This window comes from Lonchura striata, chromosome 2 (genome assembly GCF_050655825.1).
Source record: "Lonchura striata isolate lonStrDom1 chromosome 2, ASM5065582v1, whole genome shotgun sequence".
NCBI lineage: Eukaryota > Metazoa > Chordata > Aves > Passeriformes > Estrildidae > Lonchura > Lonchura striata.
Window position 1 is genome coordinate 6,719,173 of NC_140704.1, and position 23,993 is coordinate 6,743,165.

A 23,993-nucleotide genomic window follows, 5' to 3' on the forward strand; every position below is an offset into this window, starting at 1 on the left:
ATTATTAAGTTACTTAACAGTTTGGCTTGTTTGGAAAGTGTCATTGTGGCAGTTTCTGAACCTGGAAGGAAAGGACAGACTGAAAAAATCTGAGTGGGGAATCAGCATCAAGTGTTAAAATCCTTATTAAGAGCTGTTCTCACATTTAATTTGATCAGTGGCTGAAGGTTAGATGCATTCAACACTGTTGTTGCATTCCTTCATCTCACTTTTATGAAAAAGTCCTATGCTAAAAAGACAGAGACCTTTATAATTAAAGTGAGTGTAATAATCTCAAAAGATTACCTTTTCTGAGTATGAAAGTTATTTTTCCTACCTAAAGATCTCTGACTACTTTGAATAAGGAGCCTAGATTGCTATTTAACCTTGAAAAAGGCTTTCCATCCAACAGAAAGTATTGCATTTTAGAGACTTTCCACAATGAAGTATTTTGGTGTCAGAATGGGAAAATTGAGAGTTACCTTTCAAGCCAGTTTTTAAGGTGACAGAAACTGTAGTAGAAATTTGTGTGAGAACAAGCAATGAAAGCTTGGCCTAGGCTTGGTTTCATCACAGGAGGTTATTTGTAAGGATGGGAAAAAGCCTTTTTCCAGCCCATTGGAATTCCAACTATCATATCATGTTCTTTGTGGTGTTTTTACTCTGTTATACTTTTGTAGGTCATCCACATATTCCAGTGTTGTGACACAGTAGGAATTCAATCTAGAGACTGAACAGTGTGGATCATATGCAGATTTTTACACAATAGAACACATTCTAGTAACATACAGGCAAGGTGAAAAACTGGGAAATGCCAGAGGGATCATCTGTATAAATACACAGAGTGTAAATAGCTTGCTAGTAAACTGATAATTGAGTCAATAATGAAACAAAGGTGCCTCTGGCATTTGGTGTTCCTCTTTCTCTGTTCTATCCCTTTTCTTCAAGTTTACCAGGTAAAGAAATATGATTTATAGATATTGGAGCAATGGAAGATCACAAATATCACTTACAGATCTGTTTATGCAAATGTTTTGAGACTAGAACTCGTGTCTAAGTGACTGAAGAATTTAAATCGTGTTATGTTGGTTTATCAATTTGGATTTTGAGACCAATAGATTCAGCAAAAATTACTGTGTGGGGTTTTTTTCTCTAAAAGAAAATGAACCTCCTTCCATGTACCTTTCTAGGTCACCCACCATGGCTGGAGGGCTGTTTGCCATGGATCGTGAGTACTTCAATGAGCTTGGGCAGTACGACAGCGGCATGGACATCTGGGGAGGAGAAAACCTGGAAATATCTTTTCGGGTAAGCAGAGAATTTACAGCTCTGTAGTTGAATGTTTCTGGCTTTTTCTTGGTTTGGTGGTGGAGCTTTTCATAATGGCTGTAAAGATGCATAGGAAAAGAATTATGCAAGTTTTTGAAATTAGTTTATAGCAATAGCTAATGAATTTTACAAGTTGACTAGAGATATGTGGCTCACAGCAATATTGCTAAGATGTAAGCTTAGTATATTTCATTAGACAGTTCAGCTTCCTTTTTGAAGACCTGGAAATGCAGAGTTTTCTAGAACTAAATTGAGAGTCATGAAGAGGAGTCATCTTGGTTGGAAAAGTAATGAGAAAATCATAATCAGAAGATCTGAAAATGGAGCTGCATTTGGCTTCCTATATTTTCTCTCATCTTCCTGTCACTCCACTGAAAGAAAAACAACTTACTATGCTTAATGTTGTGCTTATCTCTTTATTTTTGTAAAGGGCATTCATCAACAGGTTTGACAAGAGTCTGCCTGAAAATGATATGCTATCATGACACATATGAAAAGGGGATTAAAAGATGAAGTTAGCATAAAAAAACCAAACAAACCTAAAACAAGATACACAAGCCCCAAAATTTTAGAGAATCTGTCAGAGAAATCAAGATTAGAGTTCAAAAATTTCATGTATTTGAGTGACTTTAAAGTAGTGTGTACTGAATAAATAAAATCTTTCAATTTTCAGTGTAAATGTAATTATTAGGTATCTGAGTAGAAGTGTGTGGAGTATGAGGAGATTATTGTTATCTTGTAATACACAGTTTCAATATAAAGAGCTTTGAAATATTGGAGCACATTCAGAGAATTTAGAGCTTCTGGAAGTCCACGTCTCTCTGGGGGAGGGTTGGAAAGAAGTTGAGTCTTTATCTTGTCTGGAAGGAGTTTTAAAAGTGACTTGATTATGAACTGCTAATGTGGGACAATTTTCTGGGCCTGGAGAACATATTAGTCCATCAAAGGGCCAGTGCTGATAATTTGCTGGGAGATGAAGTTAAAAAAGCATTAAAAAAATAAATGGAAGTAGAGTGTAAATAAAATGTAGATCCCTGGTACCACAGATCAAGGCTCCTAAATGTAGCATCTGAATGGGAACAGTGTTTCCGAGTTCTCCCCTATCTAACAGAAGCAAACAGCTCTGTCCAGTAAGTTTCCATACTTAGCTGAAAAGCTCTCCAGATTGCCTTGATGACAAAGACTGGTCTTTGTTATCTGTCACAGAATTGTGGATAATTTGCATGCAAGTAAATAAATTTAGGTAACTTAATCTGCAGGATGAGTCCTAGCCCATATATCCCAGGCTTTTCTGCTAGCTCTTTAGAGCAAAACAGCAAAATTTTCTTTTTGTCTCTTGAAAGCCATGATGTGTTTTGTGGGAAGTGTGGTCATATGAGAAAAAATATCTTTTGTAACTTGGAGATCTAAAAATCTAATTTGTCAGATAACATGACATGAAGACCAACATTGCTGACACCTAATTCTGCAAAACGTATAACCCTCCCAAGGTATCCCTTGAAGAAGGGGAGAAGTGAGTGGTCAATCTGAACAGTGAGTGAGCAATCTGAACATATTCTGTTTTTTTATGGACAGATCTGGATGTGTGGTGGCAGACTTCTGATCATCCCCTGCTCCAGGGTGGGACACATTTTCCGTAAGAGGCGTCCCTATGGCTCTCCTGGGGGACAGGACACTATGGCTCATAACTCACTGAGGCTGGCACATGTGTGGATGGATGAGTACAAGGTAAGAGACAGTTCTAGGTCATGAAATAAGGTTATTGAATGATTATTGACTGGTATGTGTTAGAGTGAGATCTGTTATGTGTCTGATGGGGTTTGTCTTTTGTACTCTGAACTCCTAATGTTAGTTCTGATAGGAGTTCCTAAATTCTGTAGAACTGTCATTTGGCTTTTGAGTGCTTAAGTCTCCTCCTTGTTACTTTACTGCCTGCAGGAGATTGAGTTTTATGTCTTTTAGTGAAGTAAAAGATGATGGATGAGCTTTTGTAAGCTCTGCATTGCTTTGTGTCCAAATCAGTATTGTGTGGCAGCCATGTACTGTGCCTTCAGGTAGTTTCCATGTTGGTGAGACAGGGATTTTTTTTGGCTGTTTGCTTTATGTTTTAATTAGCAATCTGCTTCTTAGTCTGTTTTGCCCTGGAAGAGCAATCAGGATTAACTTCTGGATTCAAGGGCAAGTGTATTCCTTCCTTGTCTTCAGATCTTGACACTGATGCTTTTAAACATAGATTGGGTGTTTCTGAGACCCTCATCTCTGAGATACTTAATGACATTTTGCCCTCTGAGACCATAGGATTTGCTGTGTGCTCAGATCCTGTTCTCGCTACAATTTCTATTCAACATATATTTTATTAATTTTATATTCTTTAGAGGTTTATGTTTCATTCCCCATCCTTTACCTTGATCTTCAATTTGAGGAACCTGTTAGAGGTTATAAATTTTTTATCTTCATTCTTCATCTCTGTAATGCTTTGGTAGATCTGATCTATCACTTTCCCTTTTACTGATGTCTGGGCACAGTTATTTTGTGAGTAATGATGGCTTTCTCTGAAGCTTGGACTGGTTTCTTTGTTATAATTTCCAGCTGAACTGCTTTATCCAGCAAGCACTTCAACTGCTGATTCTAGCAGTCTCTTATCACAGATTCGTGTCCAGAACTTTTACATCTCTTTCTGTTCTGATTCTCTGATAGCTGCCAGAGAATATATAGAAGACAAGCTTGGAAATCATTTTCTTTTTATAAGAATAATGCAAGTATTTAGGGCCAGTATAATTTACCAGAGAAATCTAACAATCCACAGTGCAAAGATAAAATTTAAAGGAGTAAATATCAGTATTTATTAAATGAAATGGCATAAGGGAAATGATTCAGCAAAGTTTTCATAACTGTCAAAAGCAAAATGCAAAAGTATTAGTTAGAGTATACAGTGGTAATAAATAACACATGCAAGGTAAGATACCAACATTTGAATTTCAGCCCAGAAAGAGGAAGTTGGAATAGCAGAGCTACTTTTTGAAGCAGGCCAGATTGTGATGTCCAGTCTCCAGACTTTCTCAGAGCTGGCCAGCAGTCCAGTGTACACCAAGTACACACTTCCCCTTCCTCTGCTGTTACAATAGCAGTGATACATCAAGCACATACAAATACTCAAAGATCTTGATGAGGAGAGATGTGTAACTGGTCCAGAGGTGATGCTGTCTGTTTTCTGAGTATCAGAGTGCAGGAAATAATTGAAAACTGTCAGAACCACATCATAGTGGGTGGATTCCAGATGCCTCCTAGAGATGAATCCAGCAAAATACCATAGTTCAGTGCCCTGAAAACTGAATTCTAAATGGTACCTAGTAAACAAACTAATATGCAAATACCATACCTTTTGTGTGGCCTCTGTAAATCTATCTGGAATTAAATGCTAAAAGGGGATTTTTTTCCTAGTTTTATCAATAGTATTTGTGCCACATACATTCATGAGTTCCTGTTTGTTCCCATTGTCTCGTCTTGGAGTCAAACAGCACATGAGAATGGGTTGGAATCTTCATCTATCTTCACCTAATCTGTAAGACTCTGAGTATCATCATAAAATAGAATGTGAGAAGAATAACATTGTGGGAGCCTTTTTGGAGATGATGCAGATGAACGGAAAGAGCTGGGCTTCCCAGAAAGCCCAGGTGACAGTTCTGATTATTCTCATGACTGAGGTGTGTTCCCACTGATCTTCATTATATTAGTCCCATTTATAGGTCTATTCTGGAATGGTTTTGCCCTGATCATTTGTAAAGTTGGAAGGCTGGAAACTGTGCAAGACAAAGCACACTGGAATCTCACAACAATGAAAACAATCCATTGAACAATCAAAATAATTTCAAGAAACCTTTGTGAGATGAGGTTGCTGATGATACTTGTCTGTTTTTTACTTACTGATTTTAGGATGCCTGTACCAACTTCCTCAAGTTGGCATCTAAAAAAGATCAGCAAATTTGTATCCAAGAATTATCTTCATTAAAAAATCCTTCAATTAGAAAGATTAGCTCAGAGTTAGGCAAGATTAAATCTCACTTCCTGTGAGTGCAAGCATTGCAATTTCCTACTGCCAGTTTCAAACCTACTGGTTGAAAGCACTAGCAAAATGAAATTAATTTTTGGGAGTTCTGGAAACAGGAAAAAATTGGGAATCGGTAATCTGAATTTTTCCCCCCTTTCTCCCAACCTGTTTCTCTTAAATACAGGAGCAGTATTTTGCTTTGAGACCTGAGCTGAGGACGAGGAGCTATGGAAATATCACCGACCGTGTGGAACTGAGGAAGAGATTGAACTGCAAGTCATTTAAGTGGTATTTAGATAACATCTACCCTGAGATGCAAATATCTGGGCCCAATGCCAAAGCCCCACAGCCAGTTTTTATTAATAGAGCACAGAAACGACCAAAAATAATCCAGCGTGGAAGGGTAAGAGAAACTTAAATATATGGAATTCCGGTGTGTTAATTATTATGAGACTTTTTTTCCTTAAAGATTTGCTCAACTACAACAAAAATAGTCTGTTTCCATAAGTTTTGCAACAAGCTGTCTTGAAAATAATAGGATTTTTGTCAAATCAGTTCCAGTCTGATCTATCTTTCAGGTCATCCTTATCCTAGTTACTGTTCCATGAGGTTTCTTACCTTGAAGTTCTGAATTAGGAAGCTTTGCAGTCTTTAGAATGTGTTTTCATGGCTGCTGGTTCTTAAGATGAATTTGGACAGGGAGAAATTTGGCCTCAAATATTCACACTCTCTTGGTTTGTGATAAGAGTACAGTGTAATTAATTTCCAAACTCATTGCTTTTGCTGGGTAATTTTCTGCAAAGGTGAACATTTGCATCTGAGGCTGATGATGGCTTTTTGAGTCTTGGCTGTTGGCTAATGAAAAAAAGATGAGTTTTTCCCCTCTCTTTTTTTCTTCAAAGTAGAAGTGAAGAAAGAAATATTTTGTGTGTTCATGAAGGAAATCATGATTAATTCACGCCTTAGCTCTGACACCTTTGCTTATGGGTTTGTATGCAGGTAGAGTCACCAGACAGCTGCATCTGCTCTTTCCAGGCTCAGATTCACTTGATGTGTGCTTTTTATGCTTCCCAAAAAATAATGGATAGTTCCAAACCCAAGACAACTATCTTGGTGTCTTCTTTGTGGAAGAAAATATTCTGGAATAAACTGCTTCATGTGCACACAGATTATTTATCAGGTTAGCAGTTTCCCTTTTAGCTCAATAATTGGAGCCATTTAGTAGTGATGTCCCCACAGGCTACAGTAGCTGCTGTTGAAGTGAGTCAGGACCTGTGTTCATGCAGGACCTAATTACACCATTAGATTTTTTGCTTGGAAGTATTTTTATAGCAATATCCCAGCCAAGCTGTGAAGTTTATGTGATTTCCCTGAATGAAACTGATGGGCTGGTTCCCCTAGTTGTTGTATGCTGTTACTCCCCTAGTCAGACTTTTCCTTCTTATTTTTAAAATTTAATAGCTCTCTGCTTTCATTTAGACAGAAATTTAACTGAGAAATTGTTGATTTTGGAGAGAACTCCTTGAGTGATCTGAATATCTCAGCAACACTTAAGGTTAAATCTTCACAACAGTTATTTACCATGGTTTAATTTTGAGGAAAACTATGTGCACCCCTTAAGAAACGGGGAAAATAAGCAGAAAAAATGCAATTCCTTGGCTTGGTTCTCCGGGTTTCAAGAATTATACCCAGCATTGTATGAGAGAGTCAGCTTTGGCTCTGATGGCTGTATAAACTATTTCCAGATGCCTGCAAGGAACAGAATGATCAGCCAATGTCACCACTTCATGCCAGACTCTTTAGGATTTGGGAGGAATCACTCCAAATCTCAGTTTATTCTCAAAAACTAATTGGGCCACACATACGTAGTGGTTTGGTAGCTGGGAAGAAATGTAATGATCACAAATGGTTGCAGCTGTTACCAGTGTTATCCAATGCTGGCCATTGTTGCCAATTAAAAAAAAAAGGACAAAAATCATAAAAAACTCATGTCCTCTATGGTTTAAAAACCTTCTGTTGTGTGAGGAATGATGAAAATGAGATCTGTGCTAGATCTGGGGTGTGAGGAAATTATACTTAGAATGTTTTGTGTAATTTGTTTTAGATGTGTGTGGGGAATGGGAGAAGCATGGTGCACTCAAGGCAATTGTTGATATGCCCTGGGACCATTTCCAGAAATGGTGTTTAGTGAAAAATATTATTTGGTATTTGTGCTAATTGTTGCTATCATGTGATCGAGCAGTTTGTTCCTTTTATTACTGGAAGTGTATTTTGGTTTCTAAAAATTTGTAGAGTCAATAGCAATGCCAAGACAGCTATGGATGTCTTCATAATAAAGTTCAGCTGGCTAGTTAATCAGCCTGGCCTGGAGTTCAGGACAGTAAATTCTTTTTTCCTCTACATCCAGTTCCAGACTGGAAATAAGTATTTTTAATGTGGCTGTCAGATCTGAGGCCCTGCCATCTCTCAGCTCGTGGTGTGCAGGCAGTGTTTGCTGCCTGCAGAGCCTGATCCCCACCACATCAGGGGAAGAAAAAGAATCAGGCTGAAAAGAAGTCATCTCCTGGCTGGGCAGCAGTTAGTTCAGAGCATGTGTGTAATTTAAAGCCAGAATTAGAGGTATTTTGTCTCACTGAGTGCCTCTGTGGGGATACATCAAGATCTTAATGATTTTTTTGATTCTTGAAATAGAACAACCTAAACTTTGTACAGCAGAAAATGTCACCCACTCCTCTTAGGGTGGGTATCACTGTTCAAACCAGGAGAGAGTGCCAGCTTGCTGAGAGCCTCCTTGTTTGCTCTGATGGTAGATGCTTACAGTTCTGCATCACAGGACAGGTTTCTGACCTGAATGCATTCCTCTGATACACCATTCCCCTAAATCAGACTATGTAGGACATTAGAGCAAAAATAGCATTTGGATGCTTGTAAAGTGTTCTCTTCCCGCCTGATCCATCAGTAAAATACCATAGCTGATAACAGTGGCTTTTCTGTTACGTAAATGCTCTTGAAAATCAATTTTCAAACAACGTAAATCTCTAAAATTATTTTTATTTCGGTAATTCCTTCTCCTTTCTTAGGGAGGTGGTCCTGTTCCATGAAGAGAAGCTGTGGGAGGAGCTTATGTTTAAGCTAAACTGTAGTAAAATGCAGTTTATATAGTGCAGTTAATATTCCTGAGTAGAATTTGTAGGGCCTTAGACTTCCATGGAGAGTGAAGAGGGCAAAGAACCTTGACAGAGTAGAGCCAGCATGTGTGTGCTGCAGTTGTACCAGAGAGAGAAATCTTGATGTAATTAGAAAGCAAATTGGAACTGTTTAATGCAGTTTTTTCTCCAAATTATCTGAAAAACAGAATGATATTTTAGAAGGGAATTTTTTTTTTAATTACTGGAAGTGTTGGCTGAGTTTTGTTGAGCACACTAGGGATCTAGGGCTGGTTTTTACTGACTACCAAATTGTTTTCCTTTCACAGCTGTATCACCTCCAAACCAACAAATGCCTGGTTGCCCAGGGCCACCCAAGTCAGAAAGGAGGCCTGGTGGTGGTTCGGGAGTGTGACTACAATGATCAGAACCAGGTATGAGATTCCCAATTACACTGAAGAGCAATCCATGCCTTTAGAATGACTAATATGTTTTTCCTGCTGGCAGTGCCCTGCTGTGACATCTCATCAGCAGACAGGCTGCTGACAGAGGGTCATTCAAACCATGGGGCTGGCCAAGGACACTGTGGAGCTCCTATTAATGCTGAGTGTTGGATAGTATCATCTCCTGTCCTTATGGCATGAATTTCTTTATTTGGCTGAAGGCTGCCCTAAAGTGGCTCCTGATGGGTTCATAATCCACTGATTGGCACTTCAGAATTTACAGCAGCTCTTTCAGTTGGTTCCCCATGCTGGAATTTAAAGCAGCTCTTTCCTGCTCTGCTGGTGTTTGTGTACTGCACAGCCAGTCCTCTGCTGCTGGAGTGGCTGCAGTTTGTGACAAATGAATGATTTGTAGTTAAATAAAGGGAATTCAGAAGTTTCTTTGGCTACAGGTGCTGATCTGGGTATTAATTAGGGATAGTTGTGAAAACCTAATGAGAATTTTTGTTACTACATGAGGCTTTTGCTGTTTCACTTCTTTCAGGTGACAGAAATTCAGGACTTGGATAAAAAGTCTCCAGGATAGAGAGATCTTCAGCTAATGCCATAAAGGCTTACACAGCTAAGAACTACTCTGGGAACATTATGATTTAGGAGCCAATTCTAAAAGCTAGGTTGGATCTAAAGAGAAAAGTAATCAAAGACAGAATAAATGGAGCATGGGATGCAAAGCAGCCTAGCTTTAGTAAAGGTGGGTTGTGCTGGACTAACTCGATGCTCTATGACACGGGCAGAAGTTTTCAGGGTATGGAAACTGCAGCAGTGGAAGCAGAGTGATTTGTGATAGTCCCAGCAAAATGCTGGGTGCTTTGTCACCCAGGGGGACTTTCTGCCTCCTGTTGTGGCCTCACCCAGCTGAGTGTGACAGAGGAAGGCAGAGGGGTGTTTGCAGTTCTCTCAATAAGTGTGGCTGGCTCTTGACGTGTGGCCTTCAGGTCCAGTTGTCAGACAGGAGCAAGTACAAGTACATCCTTGTACTTCACCTCTGGAGCACTGAGAAATCATCACTGTGACCAAATTGCCAGTTCCTTTGTTAAAGGTGGATGAATTAAAGCTGGCATGGGAATTGAGTTTTTCCTATTTGATCTGTTCAATTAGCTGCAAGACAGTCAGCAAGTCCTGTAAATATAAAGTGTAATAGTAACTGATGGGCCATCATCACCAAGTGATTGTACATTTGCAGTGCCAAAGCTGCAATTCTGAGCCATGCTGTTTTTGGGTGAGAAAGCCTGGGGCATGATGTCCACACAGTTATGCTTCCCTTCTCCTTGCTGCAATATTTCTCATAATAAAGTGCCACAAGCCTGAAGGAAAAAACTGTTGATTTTCCACATCAAAGCTTTTTTCTGACTTTTTTTAATCCAGGAGAACAAACTTCAGTTATCCCTTTGGTGCTGAGAAAGATAAATCTGCTCTGATTGTTGATTTTTGGCTTCTTTTCTCACAAATCTGGTTTACTTGTGGTAAATTTAGCAATTATTTCTTATTAAAAAAACTGGCTGTGCTATCTTCTTTCACAATGATTTTGTTCTCCGACCAAGTATGTTAACCAACACTGTTTTTCTGTTATTAGACTTATTTTGTTCTCCTAATAAATCCCAAGAGTTCATTCAGCCAACTTGCTGTCATAACCTCTTGAACAATCTTGCTATAGATATGTGAGAACAATGTAGAGAAAGATGACATTTATTTAGCAGCTTCTTATAAAAATAGCAAGAAACATCCTGACTATTGGAAGCTTTAAGCTGTAGTTTCACTCAGCTTGTTGGCATTTTCAGCTGGTTTTGCTCTAGAATTATCTGGTTTATGCCTTTGTCCTAGGAAAAAAGCCTGTGTTTGGTCTGGTGAATGCATGTGAGAGCTGACCAGCCTCTCTAAAGGCATGGGACTGGCCTTAAAAGCAGTTCTGTTCTGCCTTTGGTTTATACTTGCTTTGTTTTCTCTAGGATTCATGGCTGCTAAGGAATTTCAAATTCTCATTTAACTTGGACTTAAATAACAAGTATTCCATAACTTTCAATTGTATCAGCATTATGGGCAATCCTTTTCATTGTAAGTTGACTTAGATGGTCATCACTAAGTAGAGCTGAAAATTAGTCAAGCACATCACACTGTCCTGTTTTCTCAGACTTGACATGACTGACATTCAGTTCATGTTTTTGCTATAGGAAGAAAGTAATAAGGGAAGTGGTTCTTGTATCTGGAAAATGTATTAAAATTATGTCTTTAAGTTATAATGAAAACTAGGATGCTCTGTTAAGTGTAATAGGAACAGTCTGGGATAATTCTGGGGACTGAACAGAAATTTAGGAATAAGTAACAAAAATCTTGTTAGAAATAAGTGGAAGAGGTGATGGGATCTTATAGAGCAGAGGTTTGAAGTGACAGAAGAGGCATCTGTGCTCTGGACCTCGAAAAAATGTACTCAAGCACAGGACTTCAGAAGAGGTCTGTTAACATTCCTGTAGCACTTAATAAATGTAAGAATATATCCTTTACAAGCTGTTCAGGACTCAGAAACTACAAGGTCTTGCTCCCACATGCAATTCTTCTGTAAGATCTCTCTCTTTAAATCTCTAGATCATGGCTATTAGTTAGCTTTTCTGACACAGCGCATGTCTGGAGTGAGTGTGAAGATGTGCAAATTGTCTTGCTCTTTTTCCATAACCTATTAAAGGCACAATTCTTTGGTCCCTCTAATGTTTGTCTTGAAGCATCAGTGGCACAGAGCTGTGGAGCAGAGGGCACATACCTGCTTTGGAACGACCCTCAAGAGGATGCTGGGTTTCCAGAGTAGCAATAGCTACAAACAGTGATTAGAGCCCACCAAACCTGGCTGTTTGTGGTGATGGTCACAGGCTGCTTGGTGCTGTGATGCCATTGCTATCCATAATAACAGGCACTGAAATATCTGCAGGTGGATGTGATGGTGCAAATAGCTGGGCACATCTCCTCTTCAGAGCTGAAGCAGCTTTTTTGTGCTCTTAAGCTGAATTTTTATCTTTTTCAAACTGACAGAATAATGTAGCCATGCCAAGCTAAACAATAGATTGTAACTGATGCAAGTACTGGAATATTCAATGGGTCATGGCAGGGATTTTCTTTCAGACAAAGGGCTGTTTCTGCAGTGGTCACTTTCTTGTATTTACTAAAAATTTTCAATGTATTATGCTAGTACTAGTGAAATTTGCAGATCAGATAAAAATGTGTATCCACAAAGCTTTGCCAGTTGGCCAGCCATGCCTTTTGCTGCACACCACTGATCTCTGAAAGTCAAAGGGTAAGCAGATGTTTCCTGGCTTATTTCTTACAATTTTGAAATTCAGGAGAAGGCTGTGGAATTTGTCTGAGTCACATGGATGAAGTAAAGTCCTTAAGGTACTGAAGTCCTGGAAAGCCTCAGTCTTAAATCTGTAAATAGCTTAAACTACATTTTGAAGGGTCTGAATTAAACATCCAGTTCTTCCTAAGCTGCACTTTTGTAAAAGAAGTTTAGACTAACAGAATTCATACTTGTGGACAAAATAAATGGGAGGAGGTCCAAAGATCTACTGTAGCACATGCTGTGCACCTGCCTGAAGGTGTCCATGCATTTTTTATGAACCTGTTGCCTGTGTTGAGAGGCAGGGAGAAAAAGCTGCTAGAAAGAGGCCAGTCCTACAGCATTCACTAAATTAAGTACTTCATTTAATCACAAACATGATCAATTTCATTATGGAGAGGGGATTTTTCCATAACATCTGCCATTTAGATTTTATTTGAAAACAGAAATGATTCATTATACTCTAATTGCATCTCACTGATTTTGTTTGATACCAGTGAAAATGGCCAGTGCCTTTCCCTAGACCTTTGGACCAGATCATTGCCATATGTCTCTGGGGGACAGCAGTCAAAGGTGCTGCTTTCCTGAGTGTGGGAACTGGACACAATCCCAGTTTTAGAAACCAGTCTTCACAGTGATGCTCTCCTAACTCTGCTACTTAGGAAGTGTGTACAGGTTGAAAATATCCTGCAGCTCTGTTGCCTCTTTTTAAAAATAGATAAGATTTTTTTATGGTTGTGTTTGGTTTGGTTTTTTTTTGGTTTGTTGTTTTGTTTGTTTGTTTGTTTGGTTTTTTTAGAAAATACATAGAATAAAAGAAGAGAGCTCTCAGAAATGAGACCTAAATCCTGGGATGGCATCTTTCTGCTTACAGATTTGAGATACCTGCCAGGAGTTTCTCTCCTATATGGGGCTGTTGCTCCTGACAGCCTTTAGCAACAACAGCTGAACATTATCCTTTTAGTCTTCAGAAGAAAATAAGTGAATAATTTTTGGAGTATGCTAAGGCTTGCAGCTGTGTAACAAAGAAACCTCATGGAGTGGCTTTGCTTTCCTGGTGTTTGAATCTGTTCATAATCTGCAAATTCATAGTGATATTCTAATCTGGATTTGGAATCAAATTTGGATCTATTTTTCTTCTTTCTTTTGTTTTCTACACTAAACACATAATTAGTTTGAAATTAATTTTGGCTGTCTTGTGCAAGCCTTTCTGGAGAAGTATCACACTGGAATTAACTACTGTCTTGTGTTGCCATTACTCAGCTTTTGATGAAAGATCTGTTCCCTGTGTCACTGCAGTCTTCTCTCTCCATTCTTACCAGTTCATCTCTTTCTTGGATTTGGCTCCACCATTGTTCTTTCAATAGTAAATCTCTCTGGCAAGTCCTGCCATTTCTCCATTTTCTCCTCCCTCTTTAATCTTGCCATGCTTTCTTTTTCATGGCAGGCTTTCAACAGAAAATACTATTTTAGAAGGCACAAAATGCCTGAGGTTGGGGCAAATTTTAATGTGATCTCTGCACTTCTTCCTAGGAGGCCTTCCTTGTGTTGTAATAGTGATAATGAACTATGTGCTTTCCAGTCATGCTGTCCAACTGAGGCTGTGTCCCAAATCCCAGCACCCCCCAGAAGGCTGCTTTTTGTTTCATAGGCCAAAAAAAAGACAAATCAAAATTTATGTGCCTGACTTTTCTGCTTAGAGTTTGATATGCCATATTCTGACTGTGAAACTCATGCAGACGTAATGGAAAAACAATTACACAGTGGGCATGGCAAGTGCAGCACTGAGCTGAGAAATGGGAACAGGGCTGGAACAGGAGCACACCACAAGAACTTCATGTGTTGTGGGTACTTCAGGGACAGGTATGGGGGGCTCAGCTGCTCTTGTTCACAGGCTCCCATGTCAGGGGAAAGGGAGTTGCCTTGCTCAACATCTCCAGAGGCTGGGAAGTGCTGTCTAGCTGCCTCCTCTGTGTGTTGGGAATAGCTGTCACTGGGTGTTGAGCCCACATGGTCCCAGGATCTCCCCTGCACTGCAGGGCTGCAGTTTCCATTTACATCTCTTTTCTCTACCCCTCTGTAACCCAGGATGTTCTGAGGTACACACCCCAAGTTCCTTAATTGCTTTGCTTTCTGGCTTGGGATTCAGACTCTCCTGTTGGTGATGGGAGCTCCAGGTCTTCCACAGATGTGATCTTGGCCAAGGGAGGGAGAACCAGCAGCTCCTGCAGTTGGACCAGGCTGCTGTTCCTGCTTCCCTGAATGTCCAGCTGTGCCAGATGTGCCTTACTGAGAGCCAGCAGGGTGTGGGCATGAATGGCAGCAACTGGAGGTGCCTGACATTTCTGTGCCAAGAACAAAAATAACTGCTCTGTTCAGGGAGCAGGTGGGAGGGGACAAACAAGAGGCAGCTTGAGCATGTCCTTGCTGCTTGTTGGAATTGACAGTTGTTTTTTTCAGTGTGATCACACAGAATCTCTTCTGTCACGTAAATTCAGGAGCCAAATTGCAGCTGAAATTGCAAATATGAATCAGTGCATTCCTGTTTCATGCAGGTGGGCCCCAGGGAAGGGGCTGCATTCAGTTCTCAGCACTCACTGCAAGGCCCATCTCTGACATCCAGATGTTGAAGCATCTCCTCTGTAGGGGAACAAAAGATTTGAGGAAACTGCCCTGAAATAAATGCAATAAATGTCTTTCTGTCTTCTGTTTCAGGTCTGGATCTACAACGAGGACCATGAGCTGATTTTAAATAATCTGCTTTGCTTGGATGTTTCGGAAACTCGCTCGTCCGATCCCCCTCGTCTCATGAAGTGCCACGGCTCTGGTGGCTCACAGCAGTGGACGTTTGGGGTGAGTGGAGAGGCTGCCATGTGGCACAATTACTTGTAATCAGTGTCTCAAGCAGGGACAATAGCACTAACAGGGCATCAGGGTTGAGTTTCATTGTGACTAAACCTCAAATGTACCAAGGTAGTTGTACCAGGCCTGGCCCGTGGTTCAAGCAGCCTGTACAGAAGTTGCACAGGCTTTGATAGCTGCATTTCAGTCTTAATAGGACTTTTGCTGAGCTCTGGGACATGCAGGCCCTTTGCAAAAAAGAAAGGTTTCTGCAGCTCTACTGAGCCTTTACTCTGCCAGTCACAGCCACCCAGAGCACTGTGCCTCATCTGGGATATGCCAGAGAGAACAAAATCCACCCCAGAGCTTTGTCGTGTTGTGTTTGCAGGCTTGGGAGACAGGAGGAGTCCATGTGGTGATTCCTGCTTAGTGCTTGAAGAAGCACAGGGCAGAGCAGTTGCTTCTGTCCTGTAATTGATCTCATTAGTTTAATTGCTAAAGCCTGGAGTGGCCAATTCCACAAAACTGAGCCAGTGCTGCTCACAAATGGAATTTGTCTCCTGGGCATTCACTCAGAGGCTGCCCCTCACATGCCCTCAGCCTGGCTGAGTGTTTGTAGCACCAACATGGTTGAACAAAGAGAGGGAGGGCCCTGCCAGCACTGCACTTCCAGCACACTCTGCACAGCCTGTCTCTGGTTCATGCCATGTTGCTGGTTGGCAGCTCAAGTTCCCAAGGGCAGTCCCACAGGTGCTGTTGCAGCCCAGGATGGTGTGGAGATACAGAGGCAGATCCCGAGTGAGCCCAGGGTTGTGTGTGTCTGACACTGGCACCAGCACTGCCACAGCCCCCAGGGCAGCGGGAGTAGTGAGCTGAACAATTCTGCTGAGCAGAAGTTATTGAAGGTTCTGCAGCTTTGTTAGCGGGCAGGGATTTACAGGAGTGGGGCAGTGGCCACTGACATTGGTGCCTGTGGCAGGGCTGGATAATCTGCACTTCACGTGTGACACATGGGCTTTGAGCTGCCCATGGCCACTGTGGGTGTGGATCTGTACCAGGGTCACACTGGTGCTCATCAGTGATCCACAAGAAAAGAAAGTGACTCAAATACTAGGATTGCTTAGGAAGGGGATAGAAAGTGAAACAGGGAAGTTTGTACTGCATGTGCTGGTCCCCTCCTCTCAGAAAGGCTGAATTAGGGCTGAAGAAGGCTCAGAGAGGCATGGAAAGGCAAATGGAAGGTGTGGGGCACCTTTCCCCAGAGCTGGCTGAGGTTCTTTAGATATCAAGCCTTTTGGAACAAGGGGAAATCCACTGAGTGAGTTAATGATACAGGGAAATACTAACTGTGCACTGCCAGCTGTGGTACAAAACTTGGATTGGGGGCATATTTTGGAGGAGTGATTTTTCTTAGCACATCCTCCTGCTTCACTGGATATCTGGTTGTGTCCATAAGCAGTGGCAGCAGAGCCTGGCATGGCTGTTCTTGTGTATCCGCTCCACCTGGGCAGGAGAGCAGGAGGTGGCTGCCCATGGGAGCTGCTGGGGCTGTGCTGGGAGCCCTTTCCAGACAGCTGCAGGAGGCTGGTAGTAGAGATAGCACAGTCCTCTAAAGGTAATACAAGAATAGGATCTGTTTTCTTGTCACTCTGGGCTGGGGTTTGGCCTTGCCCTGGCTGTGGGCACCCACCATGACCACACGCCTGTCACATGTGGCAGCTCCCCAGCGTGTGGGTGCTGGGGGCAATGGCACTGCTAATGCATGGTCAGATGCAGAATAGGGACCTCTCCAGGGAGAGCTTAAAGCATCCTTGCAGTGCCTAAGGAGGCTACAGGAGAGCTGGAGAGGGACTTTTTGCAAGAGCATGGAGTGATGTTGTAAGGGGAGATTGGCTTTAAACCGACAGAAGGCAAGTGTAGGTTGGATATTAGGAAGAAATTCTTTGCTGTGAGGGTGGTGTGATGCTGGAACAGGTTGCTCAGAGAAGCTGTGGATGCTGCATCCCTAGAAATGTTCATGGCAAAGTTGTATGGGTTTGGAGCAACCTGGTCTAGTGGAAGGTGTCCCTGGTCACGGTAGGAGAGTTTGACCTAAACAATCTTTAAGGTCCCTCCCAACCCAAACCATCCTAGGATCCTATGACCTGTCTGTGCCCAGTACAGCCCTTGTGGGGTCTGTCTTTGCTGAGTGCTGGGGAATGGGTTTGATCATCCCTCCACCTCATTAAAAGACTGTGGTATAAACAAAATCCCAACTGGGGGCCTGTGAGGACATGGGAGCCTTTATTTCAAAGTCTGGATGTGGTTATGGGGTGTGCTGTACTCCACTACTGCTGTGGGTCTGGTGTGTCAGGGAGGCTGCTGAAAGGCTCATCTGTCAGGAAGGAGCACCCCCTCCCCCTGGGCATCACTTCCAGCTCCAGTTTGACAATGGAAACAGAAATTTTAGTAAATAAATCCCATCTGTCTGTGTCTACTCTAGAAAAACAACCGCCTGTACCAGGTCTCCGTGGGGCAGTGCCTGAAGGTGGTGGATCCACTGAGCCACAAGGGCTACGTGACCGTGGCCATCTGCGACGGGTCCCTTCCTCAGCAGTGGCACTTTGAGAGCTGAGGCAGCGAGGAGGTGGCTGAGGAGAGTTCAGCTGAGCCCTGGTTCCCCTTCAGCCACGATCTGAAGTCATTCTGGAGGGGTTTGTGTGGGGCCTTGGCTGCTGCACCTGGCACAGCCACGGAGGGACCCGCGGGAAATGTCCTGCCCTGAGGAGCTGAGCGTGGGAGGGTCCAGGAGGTCCCTGGTGACACACTGAGAGCAGCAGCCCCACTGCACCAAGAAGTGAAATCTATCATCAGTTCCTTGGATGGTCCTGGATTGTTGGACTGGCTTTAAGTAAGAGAAATCACTAGAGCAATGTAATTTAAATGGTGAGATTTCAGCTTTGTGGATCTTTTAAATGACAATGACAGAAAGAAGTCCTCCTTGACTATTTTATGCGCAGTATCTCAATAATTTACATTTCTAGTATGGGATTACTGGCCAAAATAATTTTACTTTTTCTGAAAAATATTTTTTTTCCTTTTCATCTTCTGATAATTGTCATTTGAGATATTTAAATTCAGTTTTTTTAATTTTAGGACATTTAATGTAGTTTGAGTTCTTTGCTGTCATTCGTCACCTCATATTTAAAACAAAGTAACTATTGCAAAGTCTATTTTGATGACTCATGACAGTAGCTGCATTTAAAATAAAGTATCATTTTTTAATTAATTTGTATGGCCTTACTCTTTGTAGCTGTTGGACCAGAAATCACCAACTTAGACACTAATGTTCAAACAATTTGGGTCTTCCCTTATTTTCACTCCCTTTCTCCCTTCCTCCCATCTTGGAAGGCTTGACAGATAATTTCTCAGGTTTTTTTCCTCCACTTCTCTCTTTTATTTTACTGTTTCTTTGACTTCCTGCCTCAGCTTCTTCAGTGTGTGGAAGCTCCTGCAGAAGAGAAAAGCTGCTCTTACCCAGTGTGTTTTTTCTTAGCACCACTGCTGGCCTGGTTTCCCACAGCACAGCGATCACCTTCCCTGGGAAGGCAGAGTTTGGATCTCAGAAGTGCCAGGACAGCTTTGCCTTTCCACTTGGGCAGCAGAAACATTCTCCAACTGCACAAATACTCCAGCATCCACTTACTGACCTTTTGGGCAGCGTGAAGAAAATAATGATAATGCTAGAATAATTACAGACCCACATCTTCCTGCACAGAAGAGTTGCTTGTGCCAGACTCTGTTTGGTCCTTCAGCCACCTGGCAGGGCCAGCACCTGTGAGGAGAAAAGCAGGAGGATGCAAGGGAGCAGGTAAGAGTGGCCTGGCCACAGGGCAGCTGCTTTGCCTCCTCCACAAGTCCTGGAGGGAGTGAGCCCCTGGCAGGGAGAACGAGGTACCAGGGTTTAAAAAGCAGAACCAGCTGGCTGAAGTGGAGGTTTTTCCAGATTAAGCATTAATGGGAGAAATTAAGAGACCAGTCATACTCTGTCCTACCAAGAAAAGCCTCTAAAACCAACCCCAGCCCCCTTGGTCAGCTGAGCCCGTGCTGTGCCTTGCTCAGGGGCTCCTGGAGTCTTGCCAGCAGCTCCCAGGTGGCTCCTGCAGTCAGGCAGGGCTTGCAGGGCAGGGCTGGAAGGTGCTGGCAGCTCAGGTGAGCCCTTTCGCTGGCAGCCTGGGTGGCTGCTGTGTGTGAAATTCCAGTCTTTGCTGGGTGACAGGATGAGCTGCAGCTTCCTTTGTGCCTGTCTGGTTCCCCCTGACTGCAGCAGCTGCTGGCACAGCTGCCCCCAGCTCTGTGTGGGGCTTCTCTGTGACACTGGCGGTGGCAGCCACATTGTGCAGAAGCCTTGCTTGGCCTTGTCTTCTGTTGCCTGTATGATGTCTTTTAAAAAAAAAAAGTTAAAAAATCAGAAAACCCAAACAGGGAGACCAGCAGCTTGCTTTATTTATGGTCTGAGTTGGTTGCCACAGGGAGTTTTTGACCCTTTGTTCCCAGTGGGGAGAGCTGGAGGCTGCTGTCGCTGGGAGCGGCACCGATTTCCAGGAGTGGATGGAGGTGATGGCGTTTTGGGTGGTGTAAGTTGTTCCTGCAGGGCATTCCCGGCCACAGCCAGATCTGGTGCAGCCACACAGCCAGGCCATCACCTGAGTAAAGGTGAGAGATCTCTGCTGGGAAAAGCCAGCCCGGGGCCTGTTCCCAGCTGGGCTGCCTGGTGTAAGCAGAGTTGAGAGTTCTGCCCTGTGTTTGAGTGACCCAGCTGATCTAGGAGGCTTTGGAGAACAGGAAGCACAGAAGGAAAAGCTTCATCCCAGGGTAGGCACTGTCACAGCCCCCAGCTTGCTGCAGTCATACTGAGAATTTATTATTTGTAAAGAAGGAAACTCTGCCTGGGGCTGAATTTTAAGCCCCTGTGTCAAGGACTTCCTTCTTGCTGGCTCGTGTGGTGGCTGTGGCTGCCAGGGGTGCAGACAGATCCTGCAGCAGCCAAAGTGCACCATATAAATTACACCAGGGAGCAGCTCTGGCCTGGCTGCTTCCCACTGCTCCATGCTCAGTCTTGGAGCCCGTTTTTAGTCTGGAGCCATGCTGAGATCTTGCTGGGAACGTCTCTGGAACCCAGCACTGTCACATGGAGGTTTAACCCACTCTGTCCTTTGCTCACTCCCCCTCCTGCAGGGTGCTGGGGAAGGGTGCTCAGTATTCCAGCTCATGGGCTGAGATGAGGATGTGGCACCCACTGTGAAATTTAGGATGCACTGGAGAAGGGGGAAGGCAAAATACTTCTCAATGGTGGAAGCAGGCACAGATCCTGGAAGAAGCAGAAACCAAACACCTCAAATGACAACAGGAGGATGCACTTTATAGATGTAAAATATTTTTATTCGTAAATGCTGATCTTCTAAATCTGTTTCCACAAATTCCAAAACCCATAACACTCTGTATACTTCAAAAAATTCTTTTTTTTTTGTGTTGTTTTTGTATTTTTTTTGCCAACATTAGATACTATTATACAGAACAGAAAAAACTGTAGGACAAATACTGGTAGGATGTTGGAATATTGTACAAGAGAAGAAAAATATTCAAGAAACAATTTAATACAGCTATTTATCAAGAGAAAAATATATACAATTGATTTATTCTGTAAGATAAAAATACATCATGCCATATACATTACAAGTTCAGAACTGTATTACTGAATATACCAACAGTTTACAGTCCACTTTAATTGTGCACACAAAAAAAAAAACTTCATTTTTTTTTTTATATTTAGCCTGTGAAGTGTCAGTACCAGAATTTTAAGTACAAAATAAAAAGCTAACCTGGTTCAAAATGCTGATTAAATTTCTACAAGCAAACACAAAACAGTGTTTATTTTTTTAAAGAAATGTAAACAAAAACAATCCATACAAACACATCTTTAAATTACATTTTCCAAAATCCTATTGCCAGAGTCCTGCAGCTGCAAGCACATTACACCTAATTTTTTTTTTCCTTGTTTTCCTTTTAAGAAGGCTATCTCATGAGACTGAAGCTCCAACTCATTCTATGCTGTTTACATGATTTCATCTGTAGGCTGAACAGTCACCTAATCCTTGACTACTTTTGCTGAAGAATAAAAACCATGTCCAGCCTCTATTTTGGGTGGTTTTAGCAGTTATTCACAGTTATCACAAATTGTAAGCACAAAAAAACCTGACTTAAGAAATAGGGATGCAACAATATAATACAAATAAAATTAATCTAAATTACCCAAACATCTACAAAAGTCAGAGTTGTAATATACACGGCCTTTAGCAGGCTTAAGGTTTACTTAAAAAAATTCTCATAAGACCACAGTTGAGACTGCTTTAAACATACAAAACCCCTCTCTTTAAATTGAGATTTTGGTTATTCCGAACTGGGAATCGCATGTCCGTGAGTACATGAGATCATATTGTAACATCCCTATCAATGTTTGAGAATAAGCACCCGAACTGCTGCAGAGTCTGGTAGCATTTGGTCAATAACTATTTTTATACTGTATTTTTTTTTTCTCAAAATATTTACACTTTTATACAAAGTAACAGAGTTTGTTAGTTCTGCAGGTAACAGCAGCAGCTTGGCTTTCTTCTATCTTTCTTTTTAAAAATAGCTTCATTCACTTATTCAATAATAAATACAAAAAGGTTCTCTTATTTTACAGAAATCAAAAACTACAATAAACTGACTCATGGAATCAAGTATTTAAATGTATTTTAGTGCAAGTTATTTTTTCCCTTAGCTCTATCCCTAAGGAAGTCGTTTCAGTACATTCCTTGTTCAGTGGTGTCTACTTTTATTTAAAATTTTTTTCTTTAATTAGAGGGCCTGCCCCTTTATCAAATAAGGCTGTGGCCAGCACTTTGGACTTCTCCCTTTCGCTGGTGATTTCAGTCTTACATTCATAGTGGCCACCTGCCCTCCTGCAGGTCAGCCAGCGGTTCTTTGCCCAAGTTAAACAGTTTCTCCTTAGTGAGCTCAAAAACAAAAGTGCTGGACCATTCTGTTAACTCAGTTTCACCTCCACGTGTCTGGAAAGTCAGCTTCAGATTTTGCCGGCTTGCTTCTGGTGCTTGTTGGTTGGTGGGTTATTTTACCTTTTTTTTTTTCTTTTTTTTTTTTTCTTTTTCTTTTCAAATACTTGTGTAGAAACCTGTATTTCCAGAAGTGATATTTTTTTTTTCCCCCTTCAAAAAGGCAACAATTTTCCGTCGACAAAATCAAAATGTGAATCACTTCTTCCTAGGGACAAGCAACCCTCAAAGACAGCAAGGAATGCATTCTAGTTCATCCACTTTCGGCAGTTTACAGCTCCACAGTGACATGGAATCTTGTGCTGGTCATCTTCAAAATCAAACTTATAGTCATAGCAAAGCTGGAAGGAGAGGCATGACAGTGGTTATGGAAGAGCTGGGATTTGCCACAGCTTTCCCTGTGGCTACAGGTTAAACAGCAAAAGGCTGCACTGTAAGGGACAGGCACAGTTTTACAGGAAAGGGGAAGGGAAATGTCACCTCCCCCCAGAGCAAAAAAATTTGTACCAGTGGCCAGGAATCACAGAATGGATGCACGTGGCAGGAGGGGTGTAAAGAACCTGCCCTACCTCCTCTCCCTTCTGGATTCTTCTGCTGGAGCTGATGATAATTTTGTGTCCTCTCTCAAAAGTGACCACCTCAGCCACGCAGTTGGGCGCACACGAATGGTTGATGTACCTACAAAAGAGAAGTGGGACGGATGAAACCTCTTAGGAAAACCTATTCTTGAGGCTAATCTGAACCAAACCTCAGGATGGCCTTAGCTCCACGGGCTCACCGCCTTTCCACATACAATTACATTACTCTGTACTTGTTTCTTTACCTAGAAAATGTCAAAAAAATCAAGGATCAAAAAAAATTCCTTTCTTCACAGCTGCCATGAAATGTAATTGGAAGATGAGCAAAGCTGATGGAAGAGACAATGGAACAGTCTGAAGACTGAATGTACCAGCTGAGAGAATAAACCCCACAAACTCAGAGCCTCCAACAGCCCCAGGCCAACGCGGGGGATGCCCCAGGAGGAGGTCAGGGATCCCTCCAGGGCCACCCACCTTGCAGGGCCTCCCGTTAGGGTGGCGTCGATGACGTGGTCGTTGTCGATGCGGAACATGTACACGCCGCGGTTCTGGAAGACACAAGTGGCACAAGGACTCTGGAGAGGTTTTACTGCATTGCCAGCGATGAGCCAACAACATGGGCCAGCTCCAAATGCCCTCCTGCATTCCAGATCAGGCCCTGCCCACTGGCTCCCAAGGGAAAGCACTGTCACGTGCTGCCTGTGTCCCCGTGGGTTTGTGAGAGATGATGGGTCATAAACACAGACCTCTGGACAACTCTTGTTTTCCCTAAGAGCTTCCTCCTGCCTTTCATCTGGGATATTTGACTGCTCCCCAGACAGGCACTAACTGTTACAATGCCATCAAGTTGCACAAAGGAAGTGGATTTAAATTTAAGAAGTTTTTGTTAAAAACTGAGGTCCTGACATGTCTGCTCAGAACGGTGTTCTCTGGAACAGAGCATGTGTCCTCCCTACCTGGCCATGGTGCTGTGAGATTTATTAAACATTGAAATATTCTGATAGCAGAATAGCTGTAGACTCCTCTGGTTTTATTTTAAGCCTATTTCCATTTATGGCACAGCAGAAAACAAATCAGGGGACCTGAATTCATCAGGCAGAACAGCATTTGTTTTGTTCTATGAATGCCTGAATGGGAAAGGGGAAAGAGAGAA

At 42.2% G+C, this 23,993-nt stretch overlaps 2 protein-coding genes across 21 annotated transcripts in view; one reads left to right on the top strand and one right to left on the bottom strand.

Moving 5' to 3' along the window:
* Window positions 1-18,436, top strand: part of GALNT11 (polypeptide N-acetylgalactosaminyltransferase 11) — a 46,644-nt gene extending 28,208 nt beyond the window's left edge. For all 8 annotated transcript variants that reach the window (XM_085572938.1, XM_085572932.1, XM_085572934.1 and 5 more), the window contains 6 exons: window positions 1,170-1,287; window positions 2,884-3,036; window positions 5,541-5,759; window positions 8,832-8,936; window positions 15,043-15,180; window positions 17,651-18,436. In XM_085572938.1, coding sequence (XP_085429064.1) covers window positions 1,170-1,287; window positions 2,884-3,036; window positions 5,541-5,759; window positions 8,832-8,936; window positions 15,043-15,180; window positions 17,651-17,782 — 865 coding nt within the window. In that variant the 3' untranslated portion in view covers window positions 17,783-18,436. The remainder of the gene's footprint in view (window positions 1-1,169; window positions 1,288-2,883; window positions 3,037-5,540; window positions 5,760-8,831; window positions 8,937-15,042; window positions 15,181-17,650) is intronic.
* Window positions 18,437-20,567: 2,131 nt separating this feature from the next.
* The window catches only part of KMT2C (lysine methyltransferase 2C), a 189,667-nt gene continuing 186,241 nt past the window's right edge, over window positions 20,568-23,993 (bottom strand). For all 13 annotated transcript variants that reach the window (XM_085572926.1, XM_085572927.1, XM_085572931.1 and 10 more), the window contains 3 exons: window positions 23,315-23,388; window positions 22,832-22,940; window positions 20,568-22,603 (listed from right to left, as the gene is read on the bottom strand). In XM_085572926.1, the coding sequence (XP_085429052.1) occupies window positions 22,511-22,603; window positions 22,832-22,940; window positions 23,315-23,388 (276 nt within the window). In that variant the 3' untranslated portion in view covers window positions 20,568-22,510. The remainder of the gene's footprint in view (window positions 22,604-22,831; window positions 22,941-23,314; window positions 23,389-23,993) is intronic.